At 46.1% G+C, this 14,911-nt stretch overlaps 1 protein-coding gene across 2 annotated transcripts in view; it reads right to left on the bottom strand.

The window, feature by feature from the left end:
• The window catches only part of cdh16 (cadherin 16, KSP-cadherin), a 56,303-nt gene that overhangs the window by 27,308 nt on the left and 14,084 nt on the right, over positions 1 to 14,911 (bottom strand). For both annotated transcript variants that reach the window (XM_069902025.1, XM_069902024.1), the window contains 4 exons: positions 12,999 to 13,154; positions 6,726 to 6,922; positions 3,523 to 3,654; positions 2,073 to 2,223 (listed from right to left, as the gene is read on the bottom strand). In XM_069902025.1, the coding sequence (XP_069758126.1) occupies positions 2,073 to 2,223; positions 3,523 to 3,654; positions 6,726 to 6,922; positions 12,999 to 13,154 (636 nt within the window). The remainder of the gene's footprint in view (positions 1 to 2,072; positions 2,224 to 3,522; positions 3,655 to 6,725; positions 6,923 to 12,998; positions 13,155 to 14,911) is intronic.

The following is a 14,911-nucleotide window of genomic DNA, read 5'->3' as shown; positions in this document are numbered from 1 at the left end:
TTCCTGATTGTTCCATGTGGGACCTTGTCAAAGGCCTTACTAAAGTCCATGTAGACAATATCCACAGCCTTTCTTTCATCAGCTTTCTTGGTAACCTCCTCAAAAACTCTGTAAGATTGGTTAAACACAACCTAACTCGCACAAAGCCATGATGATGACCCCTAATCAGTCCTTGGCTATCCAAATACTTGTATATTCAATCTCTTAGGACACCCAATAATTTACCTTCTACTGATGTCAGGCTCACCCTGGTAATTTTGGTGCCTTTTTTTTAAACAATGGAACAACATGAAATTACATTCTAATCCTCTGGCACCTCATCTGCAGCTAAGGGCATTTTAAATATTTCTTTCAGGGCCCCTGTAATTTCAACACTAGCCTCCCTCAAGGCCCAAAGGTATACTTTTTCAGGCCCTGGGGATTTATCCCCTCTTTATTTGTTTTAAGACAGCAAGATTTAATCTGTAGAGGTTCCATGACCTCGCTGCTTGTTTTGCTTACTTTCCTTTTCCTGAGTGAATACTGATGAAAAACAATTTAAGACCTCTCCCACAAGGATATTACCTCCCTTCCAATTCAGACTGACCCATCAGAACAGGTCCCACCTTCCCTGGAAGAGATGTCAGTGATCCAGAAGCCCTCCCTTCTGCACCATGTCTTTAGCCACATGTTAAGGTACATTATCCTCTTATTTCTAACCTCGTTTGCACATGGCATGGGTAGCAATCCTGAAATCACAACCCTGGACCTAACTCCCTGAACTCTCTTTGAAGGACCTCCTCACCCTTCCTACCCATGTCATTGGTCACTATATGAACCACAACATCTGGCTGCTCACTCTCCTTCCTGAGAATGCTGTGAACTTGATCTGAGATATCTTGGAACCTGGCACCAGGGAGGCAACAAACCATCCAGGATTCTTGATCTCTTCCATGGAACCACTTATCTGTCCCCTTAAATATCGAGTCCCTTATCACTACAGCATGCCTCTTCTCCTTCTTAGCCACAAGACCAAACTCCATGACAGAGACATGACCACAGTAGCTTGTCCTTGGTAGAGTCACCCCCACCCCCCCACCATCACATTATCCAAAATGGTATGCTTGTTATAGAGGGGAATGGCCACAGGGATTCCCTGCTCTGATTGTATGTTCCCTTTCCCTCTCCTGACCTACACCCAGCTTCCTTCCTCCTGCCTCGTAGGTGTGATAGCGCCCCTGTAACATCTGTCCATCATCCTCTCAGCTTCCTGAATGATCCGGAGTTCATCCAACTCCAGCTCCAATTGCATAACTCAGTTTGTAAGGAGCTGCAGTTGGATGCACTTCTCGTAGATGAAGTCAACAGGGATACTGTTGGCTTCCCTGTTTATCCACATCCTGTATGTCCCTGTCATGGCTGCCATTCCCACTCTCTATGAAACAGGAAAAAAAGTTAGAACAGCCCGTCCTTAACTTGCCTCAACTCTTGCACCTTCTGCTCAGCCTCTGCTCACTGAAGCCTCATGAACAAAAACCTCGAATTCCCACTCCTACACTGAGCCATTCACACACTGACAGCTCTGCTCTGTCCATGCTTTATTTTTATTTTCTCCCTGACCTGGGTGTAGCTTTCTCGCTCATCGACTGGATTGGTCCGTTGCTAAAGAGGCACCTGTGCCAGACAGCTTCTTCACCACCCTATGCCAGATGCCCAACTCAGGGAGATTTTGTGGACTAGCTGGGAATGATCCAACTGTGAAAGGTTTTAAAGCTAGGCCTACCCTGTTACTGTGGGAGGAATCACAGTTTCAGTTCTCAACGGATTTATTAAACTGTGGAAGCTTCACCCCTTGTCCAATGCCTCGCCCAGTGATTAATCGTTTATCCTGCGTTGAGCCAGCCATCCACCATGCACTTCCTTTCTCATACAATACACAAAGGTGCTGGAGATTGCCTTTAACATTAAAGGGTTCAGGCCCGTAATGTCGAATCCCCTTTACTTCCTGAGGATGCTGTGTAACCTGCTGAGTTTCTCCAGCACCTTTGTGTATTGCACTCAATCCCCAGCATCTGCAGACTTTTGTGTTTAACCTTTTTGCTCGTGCTCCTGCACCATGGTCAGGTACAGCTCTGGGGAACACCTGGGCTCGTTGTCATTCTCATCCACCACCCTCACTATCAGCTCCAGTGGCTCAGCATAAGGATCTCCATTGTAATCCAGCGCTGATATCTCCAGGTAGTACTGTATGAGGAGAGGACATAGTTTATCTCACAGGTACAGTGCAAGCCCCCTTGGGTGTTAACAATCTTTCAGGTCATCCACATGGTTCCCCTAATTTGCAGACAACACATTTCCCCCACCGACCCCCGACCCCCAACTCTCTCTCACTCCACCACTCACACACAGTGGCTGCAGTGTGCTCTGCCTACAAAATACTTACTCACTCAACTGGCTCTCCCAAGCCCACCTTCACTACTAACCAGATACTCAGTGGGACACCACTGACTGATGAAGGGTCTTTGACCTGAAACATCAGCTGGTTTCTTTCTCTGCAGACACTGTTTGGCTAGCTGAGCTCTTTTCCAGTTTTGGGTCAGGGTCCAGTTTGCTTCTCCTCCAGGTCGCGCCCAGCTCCGACTTGGAAAGATCACCCATTCCTTCATGCTTGCTGGCTCTATGTGCTGCTGCTCCCACCCCACCAGCTCCATGCAAGCCCTTTCGCCAGAGAACTAGTCTTCAATTGACTACATGTCTCACCCCCACCTGACCAGCAATATCCAGATCCCATATGTAAAGAGGATGCTACTCAGATCACTCTGCTATGCTAGCTCTTCTAATGAGTGATTACGTTTGGTCCCACGCACTTTTCCTGCATTTCATTTTGGAGAGGAGGTGTATGCAATACACAAAAATGCTGGAGAAACTCTATGGTCATGCAACATCCACAGGAAGGAAAGGGTAACCAATGTTTTGGGCCTGGGCCCTATGTCGGGTATGGAGGTCAGATGTTCCCCAAGATGTGGATCACCCAGTGAGATTGGATCAGAGCAGGGTGGGGGTGGAAGATTTTGATGGTGTGATGTGGTAATTCCACTCCCATGTCAGTGATCTGTTAACAAGTGTCAGGCTTGAGGAGACTGGGAACAAAATATTCTGCCCGATCTACAGATGCCAAAATTCCAAAACAAAACTGCTAGAAAAAACTTATCAGGTCAGACAGTGCCTGCGAAGGGAGTAACAGAGGCAATGTGAAGGGCTGATAATTGATGGAAGATCATTAACTATGTTTGTCTCTCTACAGATGCTGTCTGACAAGCTGGGTGCTCCAGTATTTGGAGTCTACTCTCGCGGGGAGGTGTTATGGTGAAAGCCCTGTGCCCAGAAGGATAAGGATACTTAGCTGGAGATATTGGATGGGAGGTTGTGGTGGGAGGGTGAACACAGGGCAGTAGGGAGGGAAAGGGAAGAGGGTTGTTTGCACTGTTGTTCAAAGAGCCAGCACAGGCTTGAGGGCCTAGCATACTTCATTCAGCAGCTTACCTCTGACCCATATTCATAGTCGAGGGGTTCCATCAGCTGGATCTGTCCCTCCTTGTCGATAGTGAAGAGCCCCTCATGGAAGTGGGAGCTGGTCTGTAGCTTGTACCGGACTTCGGGGGAATTCCACTGAACCTGTGCCACACAGGTTGATATGAAACCATGTTAGCACTCATTAGGACGTAAAACATAGAACATTCCAGCACAGTACAGGTCCTTTGGCCCTCAATGTTGTGCCAACCTATTTAAACGTATCCCACAACAATCTAACACTTCCCTACCTCACTCCCATAGCCATCTATTTTTCTTACATCCATGCGTCTTTGGATGTCCCTGTTGTACCAGCATCCACCACTACCCCTGTCAAGCACCCACAACTCTCTGTGCAAAAAATCTGCCCCTGATGTCTCCCCTAAACTCACCATGAGGGGATTCTTTCCATTCATCTCTCAGGATGTGGAATTCACTACCAAGCCTAGTTGTAGTTACTAATAAATTCATAAAAATTAATCATAAATCCCTAATTTTCCTTGAGAAGGTGGTGATGGAGAAGCGAAAAGGCTAGATGGATTCATTCTTAGAAATGCAGTAAACATCTCCAATGACCTAATTTGGAAAATAAAGACTGGATGTCTGTGCTCGTGTGGGCTTTTGTGTGTGTGTGTGTGTGTGTGTGTGTGTGTGTGTGTGTGTGTGTGTGTGTGTGTGTGTGTGTGTGTGTGTGTGTGTGTGTGTGTGTGTGTGTGTGTGTGTGTGTGTGTGTGTGTGTGTGTGTGTGTGTGTGTGTGAGTGTGTATGTGTGAGAGAGAGAGTGAGAGAGAAAGGATGGGAAGAGAGTAATATTAATTTTTGGAGAGAGAGGTTTGCATCATTTCAAAGAAGAATTATGAGAGGGAGTGAGAGAGTGATGGAGAGAGAGGGAGATTGGAGAGGTAGAGTATTTTTGTGTATAGATGGTGAGATAGATAGTATACGGAAGAAGGTGGAGGGGTTGCTTACCCTCAAGTGGACAGCTGAACATGTGTATAAAGCATAGAATGCCAGGGTATGAAGCCAGCTGAAGGAGACTCTACCTCTTCAGACAGTCCCTGCCCGGTCAGGAGAAATTCCAATCAATGCTTGTCTATGAGCCCAGAAAATCATTACACCACATAGGCCAGAAAAAGAAATCTTTATTGAATTTCCTGCCCAGAATGAGTTTCAACTTCTGTCCACAATTTTGTTCTATATTTAGATCCACCTTGGTAACCCTCTGCTTTTGTTTGAGTAAAAAAATATCACCCGAGAAATCAGCTGCTGCTCTCTCTCAGCCTCACTGCCAATCCCCAATTTCTGCTCCTTCTCCTGACTCTCCACTCCAGGGGATCCAGTCCCTGGAACCTTCCCACTCCACCGCCTATCCCAATCAGCTGCGTGTTATCAGCGCAGCACCGACAGGAGGGGGGTCTGTCTCTGGAATGAACATTAGGTACACTTGTCCATTCTCTGATATCATAACACCTTCCCTGCCTGCAGCCGGATCTATTATTCTGGATCTCCAAATCAGATCTCTAGAACCATAATCACTGGAACCAGATCTCCAAACCAGATCTCTGGAACCACATTGCTGGAACAGGATCTCTCAAAACAGATCTATTGAACTGGATTCATATAACCATATAACCATGTCGGCCCTTCAAGTCTGCGCCAGTTCACTTGAACAACTCCACTAGTTCCCCCCCTCCCACTCTCTGCCCATAACCCTCCATCCCCCTCACATCCATGTACACATTCAACCTTCTCTTAAATAACAGAAGGGACCCTGCTGCAACTATTTCATTTGGAAGACCATTCCATTCTGCCACCACTTGCTGAGTGAAAAGGTATCCTCTAATATTTCTCCTAAATTGATCTTTCAAACCAATTTCTGGAGCCAGACCTCTCAAACCAAATCTCTCAAACCTAATCTCTAGACCAGATCTATCAGATTAGATCTCTTGAAACTGATTTCTTAGACTGGATTTCTCAGACCAGATCTCTTAGACTGGATCTCTAGACTTGATATCTCAGACTGGTCCTCTCAGACCTTATCTTTCACACCTGATGTCTCAGACCAGACCTCCCAGTCAAACCTCTCAGACTGGATCTCCCAGTCAGACTTCTCAGACCAGATCTCCCAGCGGTATCTCCCAGCTGGACATCTCTCTGAAACCATGTATGGATGTCAGTGGCAAGGCTAACATTTCACAATCACAGTATGGTCACTGTAGCCATTCAGCCCATTAAATCCATGCTTGCACTGTGTGAAAGAAGTCCACTGGCACAAAATTCTGCCTCTCCCCACTGCCCCATGTATTGTTTCCTCTCGATTAAACCCACGTTCTCCTGCCAGCCATGCACACCACTTACCCATGCTCTCTGTAAAAAAGACCCTACTCATGTTAGTTTGGGCTCTTTTGCCAATCTGCATCATTCTATGCCCCAACTCTTGATCCCTCCATCATTGTGAACAGCATAAACAACTTCTACCTCTCCTATTTTTCCACAAGCAATGGAACATCAAAGGCTTTTCACCCTGGTTGTGATGTTCCATGGATGTGAAAGTGGATAAGAAATGCAGGCCACCACCTGCCCTCTTTATCTAACCTCTTGTTATTCTGGTAATGAACCCACACCAAGGTTAACCGAGAAATGGAGGGTCCAGGCAAGGGGTTAAATTTAAAGGCTTAGCATTTGGATGGGGGGGGTGTGATGTCAGAAACACTTCATCACACAGGCAGTGGGAAGAGCTAGAAGTCTCCTCACAAAAACAAGCCTCAGGTCCAAGATCGATGGAGTTTAATAACCAAAGAGAATGATTGGGCCAGGGTGAACAAAAGGTTTCAGATACAAATGAGGACATCTATGATCACCTCCTTCAATGGTTTAGTGTCAATATTAGTCTTATTACACATCATTCGATGATTTGGGAGTGAGACTGTAAAAGGATGGCTCATCATGTGTCATTGATGAACCCTGTCCAGGTAGAATCAGGGTGCTTTAAGAAAAGAGAGGTCAAAGAATTTAACAGTAAGTGTCTGCATGTCCCATTTAAAACAGAGATCTCTGGGTCTCCAGAATCAGAGCAGGAAAAATTGGGTTCCATTCCACTGATGCAAGTCGCCATGCAGAGTCATGCACCAGCACAGGGACCAGGGCACTCCCTGGTGTTGCAGCAGGAGCCTTACCTTTGAGAGAAGCAGGGGATAAGGCCCTTCTTGGTTCTCGTGCACCAAGACAGGGCTGAGGGAGACCCAAACGTTCTCTGTTACCGTGATTATAACATGTGCTTTCACGTAGTTGCCTTGATTTAGCTCGCCCATGTCCTTAACTTGTACAACCAGCTTGTATTGGTCAGCTGCATGAACGTCCAAAGCAGCAGATCCTGGAATCAAACACAGAGGAGTCACAACTTGTTACCTCACTCTCAGGAAATGATAGCCGGACACTCAATAAGCACAAGAGTTTTGAAGTTTGTACTTCTCCTAAAGCAATTTCAAAGCCCAGAGGCTTCATCAGGATGCTCTTTATCGACTACAATTTGGCATTTAACACCATCATTAGTACCTCAAAGCTGATCAGCCAAATCCAAGACCCCACTATGTAATTGAATCCTCATCTCCAGACCACAATCAGTGAGGACTGGTAAGAGCATCTCTTCCACATCAGTACCGGAACACCACAGAGCTGTGTCTTTAGCCCCCTGCTCTATTCACTTCACACCTACAACTGTGTGGCCTGTTACAACAATAATACCATCTACAAATTTGCCGACAATACCATGGTAGTAGATGTATAAAGAAAGGTGATGAGTCAGCTTACAGGAGGGAGATTGAACACTTGGCTGAATGGAGCGCCAACCACAACCTTGCACTCAATGTCACCAAAACTAAGGACCTGATTGTTGACTTCAGGAAGGGAAAGTCAGAGATATACAATCCAGTGATTATTGGGGGATCAGAGGTGGAGAGGGTAAGCAAATGTAAGTTCTTGGGAGTCACTATCTCATAGGACCTTTCCTGGGCCCAACACACTAATGGCATCGTGAAGAAAGCACGTCAGTGTCTCTACTTCCTCAGGAATTTGCACAGGTTTGGTATGACATCGGAAATCCTGGCAAATTTCTACAGGTGTGTGGTGGAAAGTGTGCTGACCAGCTACATCACGGTCTGGTATGGGAACACTAATTCCCTGAGTGTAAAGCCCTCCAAAAAGTAATGGACACAGCCCAGGACATAACAGGCAAAACCCTCCCCACTGTCAAGAACATCTATATGGAACACTGCTGTCAGAGAGCAGCAGCAATCATCAAAGATCCACAGCACCCAGCACACACTCTATTCTCGCTACTGTCATCAGGAAAGAGGTTCAACCATCAGGTTCAAGAGCAGCTGCTACCCCATCACCATCAGAGTCCTCAACAATAAACTCAATCAAGGACTCATTTAAGGACTCTTACTTGTGCAATTTATTGATTTTTTAAATTTTCTCTGCATTGCACAGTTTGTTTACATTCGTTATCTGTTTATAATTCATTATTTGTTTACATGTATGTGATGCACGTCGAAAGAACCAAAGATTTGTTGATTCAAACCAAGGTTTTTATTAACTAAAAGACTGGAGCATATCACAAGTAGGTCGACCAGTCCAGAATGACCTGGTCTGGCTAGGAGCAATCCTTTAAGATCTGCCAGTAGGTGTGACTTCACTCTCACCCAATCACAGTCATCCTACACTACCATCTGTACATATGTACATATACACATTGGTGATAGAATCTGTACTATCACAATGTGTATACATCGTAGAGATTTTTTTCCACTACCAATAAATGGTAATTCTGCCTCACTCGCAGGAAAAAGAATCTCAGGGTCGTATGTGATGTCATGTATGTAACTTTGACAATTAATCTGAAATAAGGATGGATCAGGCACTCCAACACAATCTACAAATTCACTGATGACTCCACTGTTGTTGGCCGAATAACTGGAAATGATGAGACAGAACACAGGATGGAGATCGAAAACCTGGTTGGGTGGTGCCAGAACAACAATTTTGCTCTCATCACCACCAAGACCATGGAGCTTATTGTTAATTTTAGAAGGGGCAGGCTGAGGGACCCACACATATCCGCATTGTTGGGACGGAGGTGGAGAGGGTTCGTACCTTCACTGGGATTCACATATTTGGAGCCAACACCATGAAGAAGGCATGGTTCTAAGTCAAATATTTGACATGTTGTTGAATACTCTATCAAACTTCTCCAGGTGCCCTGTGGAAAGTATTCTGAATGGTTGCATCACAACCCACTTTGGGAATTTGGCTGCCCAGGAACACAAAAAGGCTGCAGAAAGTAGTAGAATGAGCCAGGACCATCTCTAACCTCCCATCCTTTACAGCTATCTATGAGAGGCACTGCCTCAAGAAGACAGCCAACATCAGAAAAGACCCCCATCATCCTGGTCACAGCCTCTTCACACTGGTACTTTCAGGCAAAAGGTGCAGAAACCCAAAGGCCAGCACCTCCTGGTTCAAAAACAGTTTCCCCCCCCCCCCAACTATCAAGGTCTTGAACGTCCCCTTGTTACACTAATCAGGGTCTGCTCCAACACCACTCTGTCAGCGCCGGTGCTACTGTAACTGAATATTTCTTATATATCCTGTTCATTATCCCTTTACGTCTGGTATACTATTAAATTAATTTATTTTATGTTAAAAGTTTGGTGCATCTGTTGCCATGACAATAAACTCACTATCCTCAGCAATACTAGCAGATTTTACAGGAAGTAGGAGTGATTTTCAGGTACAGTGAGTGGTGTGTTCATCAAACGATCCTTGACTGAATCACTTCCAGAAAGCAGCTGAAACAGAATGCAAAACGATGTGTCCTTTATGAAATAGACTCACAGATTCCAACCTCCATCTCTTTACTAGAACAGAACATGTCAAATGTCACTTCCCACCCCCTTCCCTTGACAGCACGATGACAGCTTGCTCTTGTTCTTAGAACTAACGTCACCAACAATCTCCCCTGGTAAAATTTGATTAAGGAGTCACAATGAATAAACAACATTTGAAGACCAAAAGGCAGGGAGAATAGAGTCATCTCCTGTGTGCATGTCACAGAGATATGAGCAAGCTTCCTGGTGTGAAGCAGCCGGTCTCTGCGGGGCTGGTGTTATTGTCACGTTGCACTGCTGCCCGGATCAGGAGCTGTGCACTCTCCCTCAAAAAAGCCTCAGCTCTGGCTGTGGTCGGGATGTCCAGGAGTTTTCTTGAGGAGAGAGTGAATTGCAGCAACGGAGAGTGATCTGCCGTGATGGTTTCATCACAGTGTCTCCTCAACAAACCAAAAGAGAAAACAGAGGTGGGGGATTGGGAGTTGGTGCTGGGGAAGCTGACAAAGAAACCTTGCCACAGATAGATGTCAGAGCAAGGGGAAGCAACACAGCGCAACACAGTCTCTGAAGACCGGCACCCTGAGGTTCAAAAACAGTTTCTTTCCAACTGTTATTGAGCTCTTAAATGTCCCCTTCTTCCACGAATCATGGATTCCTCTGACACCACAAAAGCTGTCACTCTTTCTGCACTAGGGATAACTGCGAATATTTATTATCTATAGTTTTGTATTTATTGTCTCTTTTCCATTCAATTAAGGATACCATTGTTGTTGCTGTTTTGTCATTTTGTTTTACAAAATGCCTGTTCAGCTGCAGCTGAATTTTGGTGCAAATGTACATTGTACAACGTGCATGACAATAAACTCGTTATCATTATCAAATTAGGAGTGACCTTTCCCAGAGAGTCGGGAGAATGGGAAGTTCAAAACTGCAACTGGAAATGCACACAAATTGCTGGAGGAACTCAGCAGGACAGGCGTGAAGGGCAATTGACAGTCAACATTTTGGGCCAGAACCCTTCATCATAGCCTTTCCTGTTGGCATCTGCAGATGTTGGAATCTTGAGCAAACAATGAGCTGCTGGAAGAATGCAGTGAGTAAAGATGGTCATCCAAGGATGGAGGTGGGCATTAACCATGTCTTTAACCTTGTCGCTGCCTGACCACTGAGACCTTTCACAAGTGGTTCCCTTGGTGGGTGAATCCAGGGCAAGAGGGCACAGTCTTAGAGTTAGAAGGTTCCCATTTAAAACAGAGATTAGGAGAGATTTCTTTCACCAGAGGGTTGTGGATTTGTGGAATTCGTTGCCACGTACAGCTGTGGAGGCTGGATTATTGGGGGAGATTGAGAGGTATCTAATTAGTCAGCGTATCAAGGGACATGGGGAAAAGACCAGAACTTGGAACTAGATGTGAGAACAATTTAGCTCAGGCTGGATTTGTGGCTGAATGGCCTGCTTTGGTTCCTTCTATTCACTCAGTTCAGAGGGAATTTTGATTAAGGCAGTGAGAAGGAAGAGAGAGATATGGGGATAGGATGGGTGAGTATGGATTCAGCTGAGAGAAGCCTTATTGGAACAAGAAATAGAAGCAGGGGGCCATTCATCCCCCCATGCCTGCTCCGTCATTCGACGGGATCATAGCTGAATTTTTACCTCACCACTCCTCTCCTGCACTGAATTCTGGGATGTCTGGATGTGGTTACTGGACAAGATAGTTCAGGCTGGGTCCTGGGCTGTTAGTGATCCTTACCCTCTACAATCCATTTCCCTCCTCAGTCAATATCTACTGATCTCTGCACTGATCACACTCCATGAGCCCCAAACCTTTCCTACCCCAGCCCCAAATGGATAAGCTCTTGTTGTGTGTGACTATCCTGGGTCTAAACATCCCAGCCAGGGGAAACCTCATCTTTCTGTCTACCTTATTAACAAGAATGCCTTTCAAGCTCCTCTCTTGGGAGCATAGAACTAGCCTGTTTGTGAGGACAACTATCAGCCTGGGCTCGAGGGAGGTACAATTTCCAGTATATGCTGACATTTCTAAGAATGCTTGGCTTTCACTGACAGGCTTGGTAAAATTTGGATAGGTAGGGAGGGATATGGACCAGGTGCAGGTCAATGGGACGAGGCAAAATAATAGTTCAGTGAGGACTAGATGGGTCAAGGGCCTGTTTCTGTGCTGTAGTGTTCTACGGTTCTATGGACATTGAGGTGGGGTATGGGGAGATGGATTGTAGAGTGTAAGGCTCACTAACAGCCAGGTCCTGAACTTTCTTGAGTCCAGTAACCACATCCAGACATGACTGAAGCCCATGTCGAGAGAGCATCATCCCCGTAATGGTCACAGCTGGCGAATGGTACTTCATAAAGCTTCAAGGAGTAGTAGTGGGATTGAAACTGGACCCAGCAAGTGACAAGATTGGTTCTTTGAATCTAGAGTACACAATTCAAAGAGTGGCCATTCAGTGCAAGAGCAATCAGTCTTTGCTTATTCCCTGTCTTATACTTCATTCTCATCAGGATGAGCTGGATGCAGAAATTAAATGGAGGAGAAGAGGTCTGTGAGGGAGGAGGAGCCGCGATACCCCCTTGGTTCCTCCTTCCAACAGTTCTTCCAATGTGATAAGGTCACATCGTGGAGCTGTTGCTCTAAGTTTGCCTTTGGTCATTGGAGGTGAACAGCTGTGACTTCCGCTGGGTGTAGACTGTGGGGGCCAACTCTGCACAACTCATTCAGCACCAATTCATCCAGCTCTCTGCGGAGAGCAAATTAAGAGAATAGGTCATTAGGGAGCTCCTCAATGAACATCTGGATGAATGCCCCAGGCAATTGCTTGAGACTCAAATAGTTAGACACTTCAGGGAGAGAGTTGATGCACAAGAAGCCTGAGCTTCAGCATAAGAGCTAGGGAGGAATGGAGGACATTTCAAAAAGGTTCTTCAAAATAAAATTGAGCAATATGTAAGCACAGTCAGTTTTTTTACATTTTGTTACCTGTTTACAGTTCTTTATTTGTTTACATGTGTACATGGTGCAGTTTTTTTTTGCACTACAAATTGTGGTAATTCTGTCTCGCCCGCAGGAAAAAGCATCTCAGGGTTGTATGTGATGTCATGTATGTACTCCGACAATAAATCAGAAATCTGTAATTGGAGGGATTGGCCAAAGGGATTAGAACATTAGAAGATTAAACATGGTCTTGGGGTATTGGTGGATGGATCAATGGTGTTAGAGTATTAGGGATTGGCCAATGGTATTAGAGCATTGGTAGATTGGACATGGTCCTGGAGAGCTGAGGAATGGATCATTGAAGATTGGGTCCTCCTGTCCAGAGTACCAGAGGCATTGGGCTTCACTGTCCCTGCCCTATGCTGACTCAGGAAGGGCTCTGAGCCAAGAACTCAGGTTCCCCACAGAATCTCCTGTGGGTTCACAGGTTCTGGGGGACCCTCCAAGGAGCACAAATGGTGGTTCAGAGCTGGCGATGGTGCTTCCTGGAATAGGCTTTCTCTGCACTGCCACAGAAGGGACATTGAAGGAAGAGATTGAATGACCTTACCTTCTGCAGTTAGGGTGATGTCACCAGTCAGCTCATTAACCTGGAACATGTCAGAGGGTTGTTCTGGATGTTGTGAGATGATTTGATAGAATAACTTAGCGTTGGGGGTCAAGGGGTCATCCAGGTCAATGGCAGCAAGTTTCAGGATTCTGTATCCTACAGTAAGAAACAGCATGAGATCACAGCAGAGAATAGGCTATTCACCCCAACAATTTGCCCACCCCGCTCTGTACCCCCCTCCCAGAACCAGACCATTCTGACAACCTGCAGATGCTGGAAACCTGAAACAAAAACAGAAAAAGCTGGAAACCCTCAGCAGGTCAGGCAGCATCTGCGGAGAGAGAACCATTCAATGTTTCAAGTGGATGACCTCCCATTCGAACAGCTACCCACTCACCCCCTTCACCAGCCATGCTTCTATTTAATTCCATGTCTGCTGTTTAACAGTCCTTCATGCCATCTGGTTGGAGAGAGCCCAGATGGAATATTAGATGCTGTTCCTCCAATTTGTAAGTGGCCTCAGTTTGCCACAAAGTCAATACCAAAGGGGGCACCCATGGGCATTGCACCCCCTAAGCGAGGTGCTGTGCCCCCCATACTGTCGTGGTCATCACCCGTATCAGACCTGCCCCCATCCCTCCTCCTCCTGCCCCCCCTAGTGAGTTTATGATCATCTCACAGTGCCCCCCTCTAACATTCGTTCTGGCGCTGACGCTGGTTTGCCAGCTGCCATTAAATCCCTCCCCCAAATCTTCCTCTTTCCCCATCCCTCTGACTTAATTCCTCCAGCTCCCCAGCCCTTCCCTTAACTCTCCATTAAGAGAGATACCCCCTCCCCCTATCACTTCTCAGCTATTTCTCTTTTACCCTCCCACCTGAAGCCACTGATGACCTCTTACCGATTGGCCTGTGCTCTTCACTCTGCCCCTTCCTGCCTCCTCTTCTCTCCTCTCCTCACCTTTTTCTTTAGGCACCTGTCTACTTTTTGCAAAGGTCCAAAATGTTGGCTACCCTTTACCTCCTGTGGAAACTGTGTGACCTATTAAATTTCTCCAGCACATTGGTGTATGCACTACAATCCCACCGTCTACAGACTTTTCTGTTTAACTCATGGTGTCATGTACCCTGTTGGCAGACAGAGGAGTGGGTTGTTGAGAAGGGCTGGCAGGGTTTAGAACTCATTGTTCGGAAGGCTAGAAAAGGTAGAAACCCTCACCATGTTTACACGTGTACCTGGATGAATGTTTGGGAGGCTGTCACCTAAAGCTTTGTCTAAGGCCTGAAAGCTACATGACAACAAGGAACAAATGGCCTTCTCCCACGTCATCAACTCCATGATTCAGAGTCATTATTAATCCTTCCCCATTACAGGACACAGGGACATGCCATTCAGCCCTTGAGTCTGTAATGAATATCAACCACCCTTTCATACTAATCCTACATTGATTGCATTTTATTCTCCATATTCCCATCCTCTCACCCAGATTCTTCCCCTCAACGCATACCAAGGGTAGTAAGTGACAACAGTCAGGACTGTATGTACTTCCTGTGACTGTGAGAAATTTGGTTTCTCCTACCTCACAGAGACGGGCAGGTCAGTGGTGTCCACTGGTGTGCAGGTGGGATGGGAAGGAAGGAGAGCGGAGGCCACAGGAGGATTTGTGGGGGGATAGGATTAATATGAGTTTAATGCCAAGTAGTTAAAACGATCAGTAACTCTGAGCAATGCACAATGCTGCAGGAACTCAGTGGGTCAGGCAGCGTCCCTGGAAGCCAATGGACAGTTGACATTTCGGGCCAAAACACCTTCCACAGAGGCCATGCGACCCACTGAGTTCCTTCAGCACTTTGTGTTGCTTTAGCTTTCCAGTGTCTTGTTTACCTTAGTAACTGGGAGTTGGCAGAGACTCAAT

Source organism: Narcine bancroftii, chromosome 10 (assembly GCF_036971445.1).
Source record: "Narcine bancroftii isolate sNarBan1 chromosome 10, sNarBan1.hap1, whole genome shotgun sequence".
Classification (NCBI taxonomy): Eukaryota; Metazoa; Chordata; class Chondrichthyes; order Torpediniformes; family Narcinidae; genus Narcine; species Narcine bancroftii.
The sequence above is the reverse complement of the archived record's forward strand: the minus strand, read 5'-3'. Positions and strand labels throughout refer to the sequence as shown.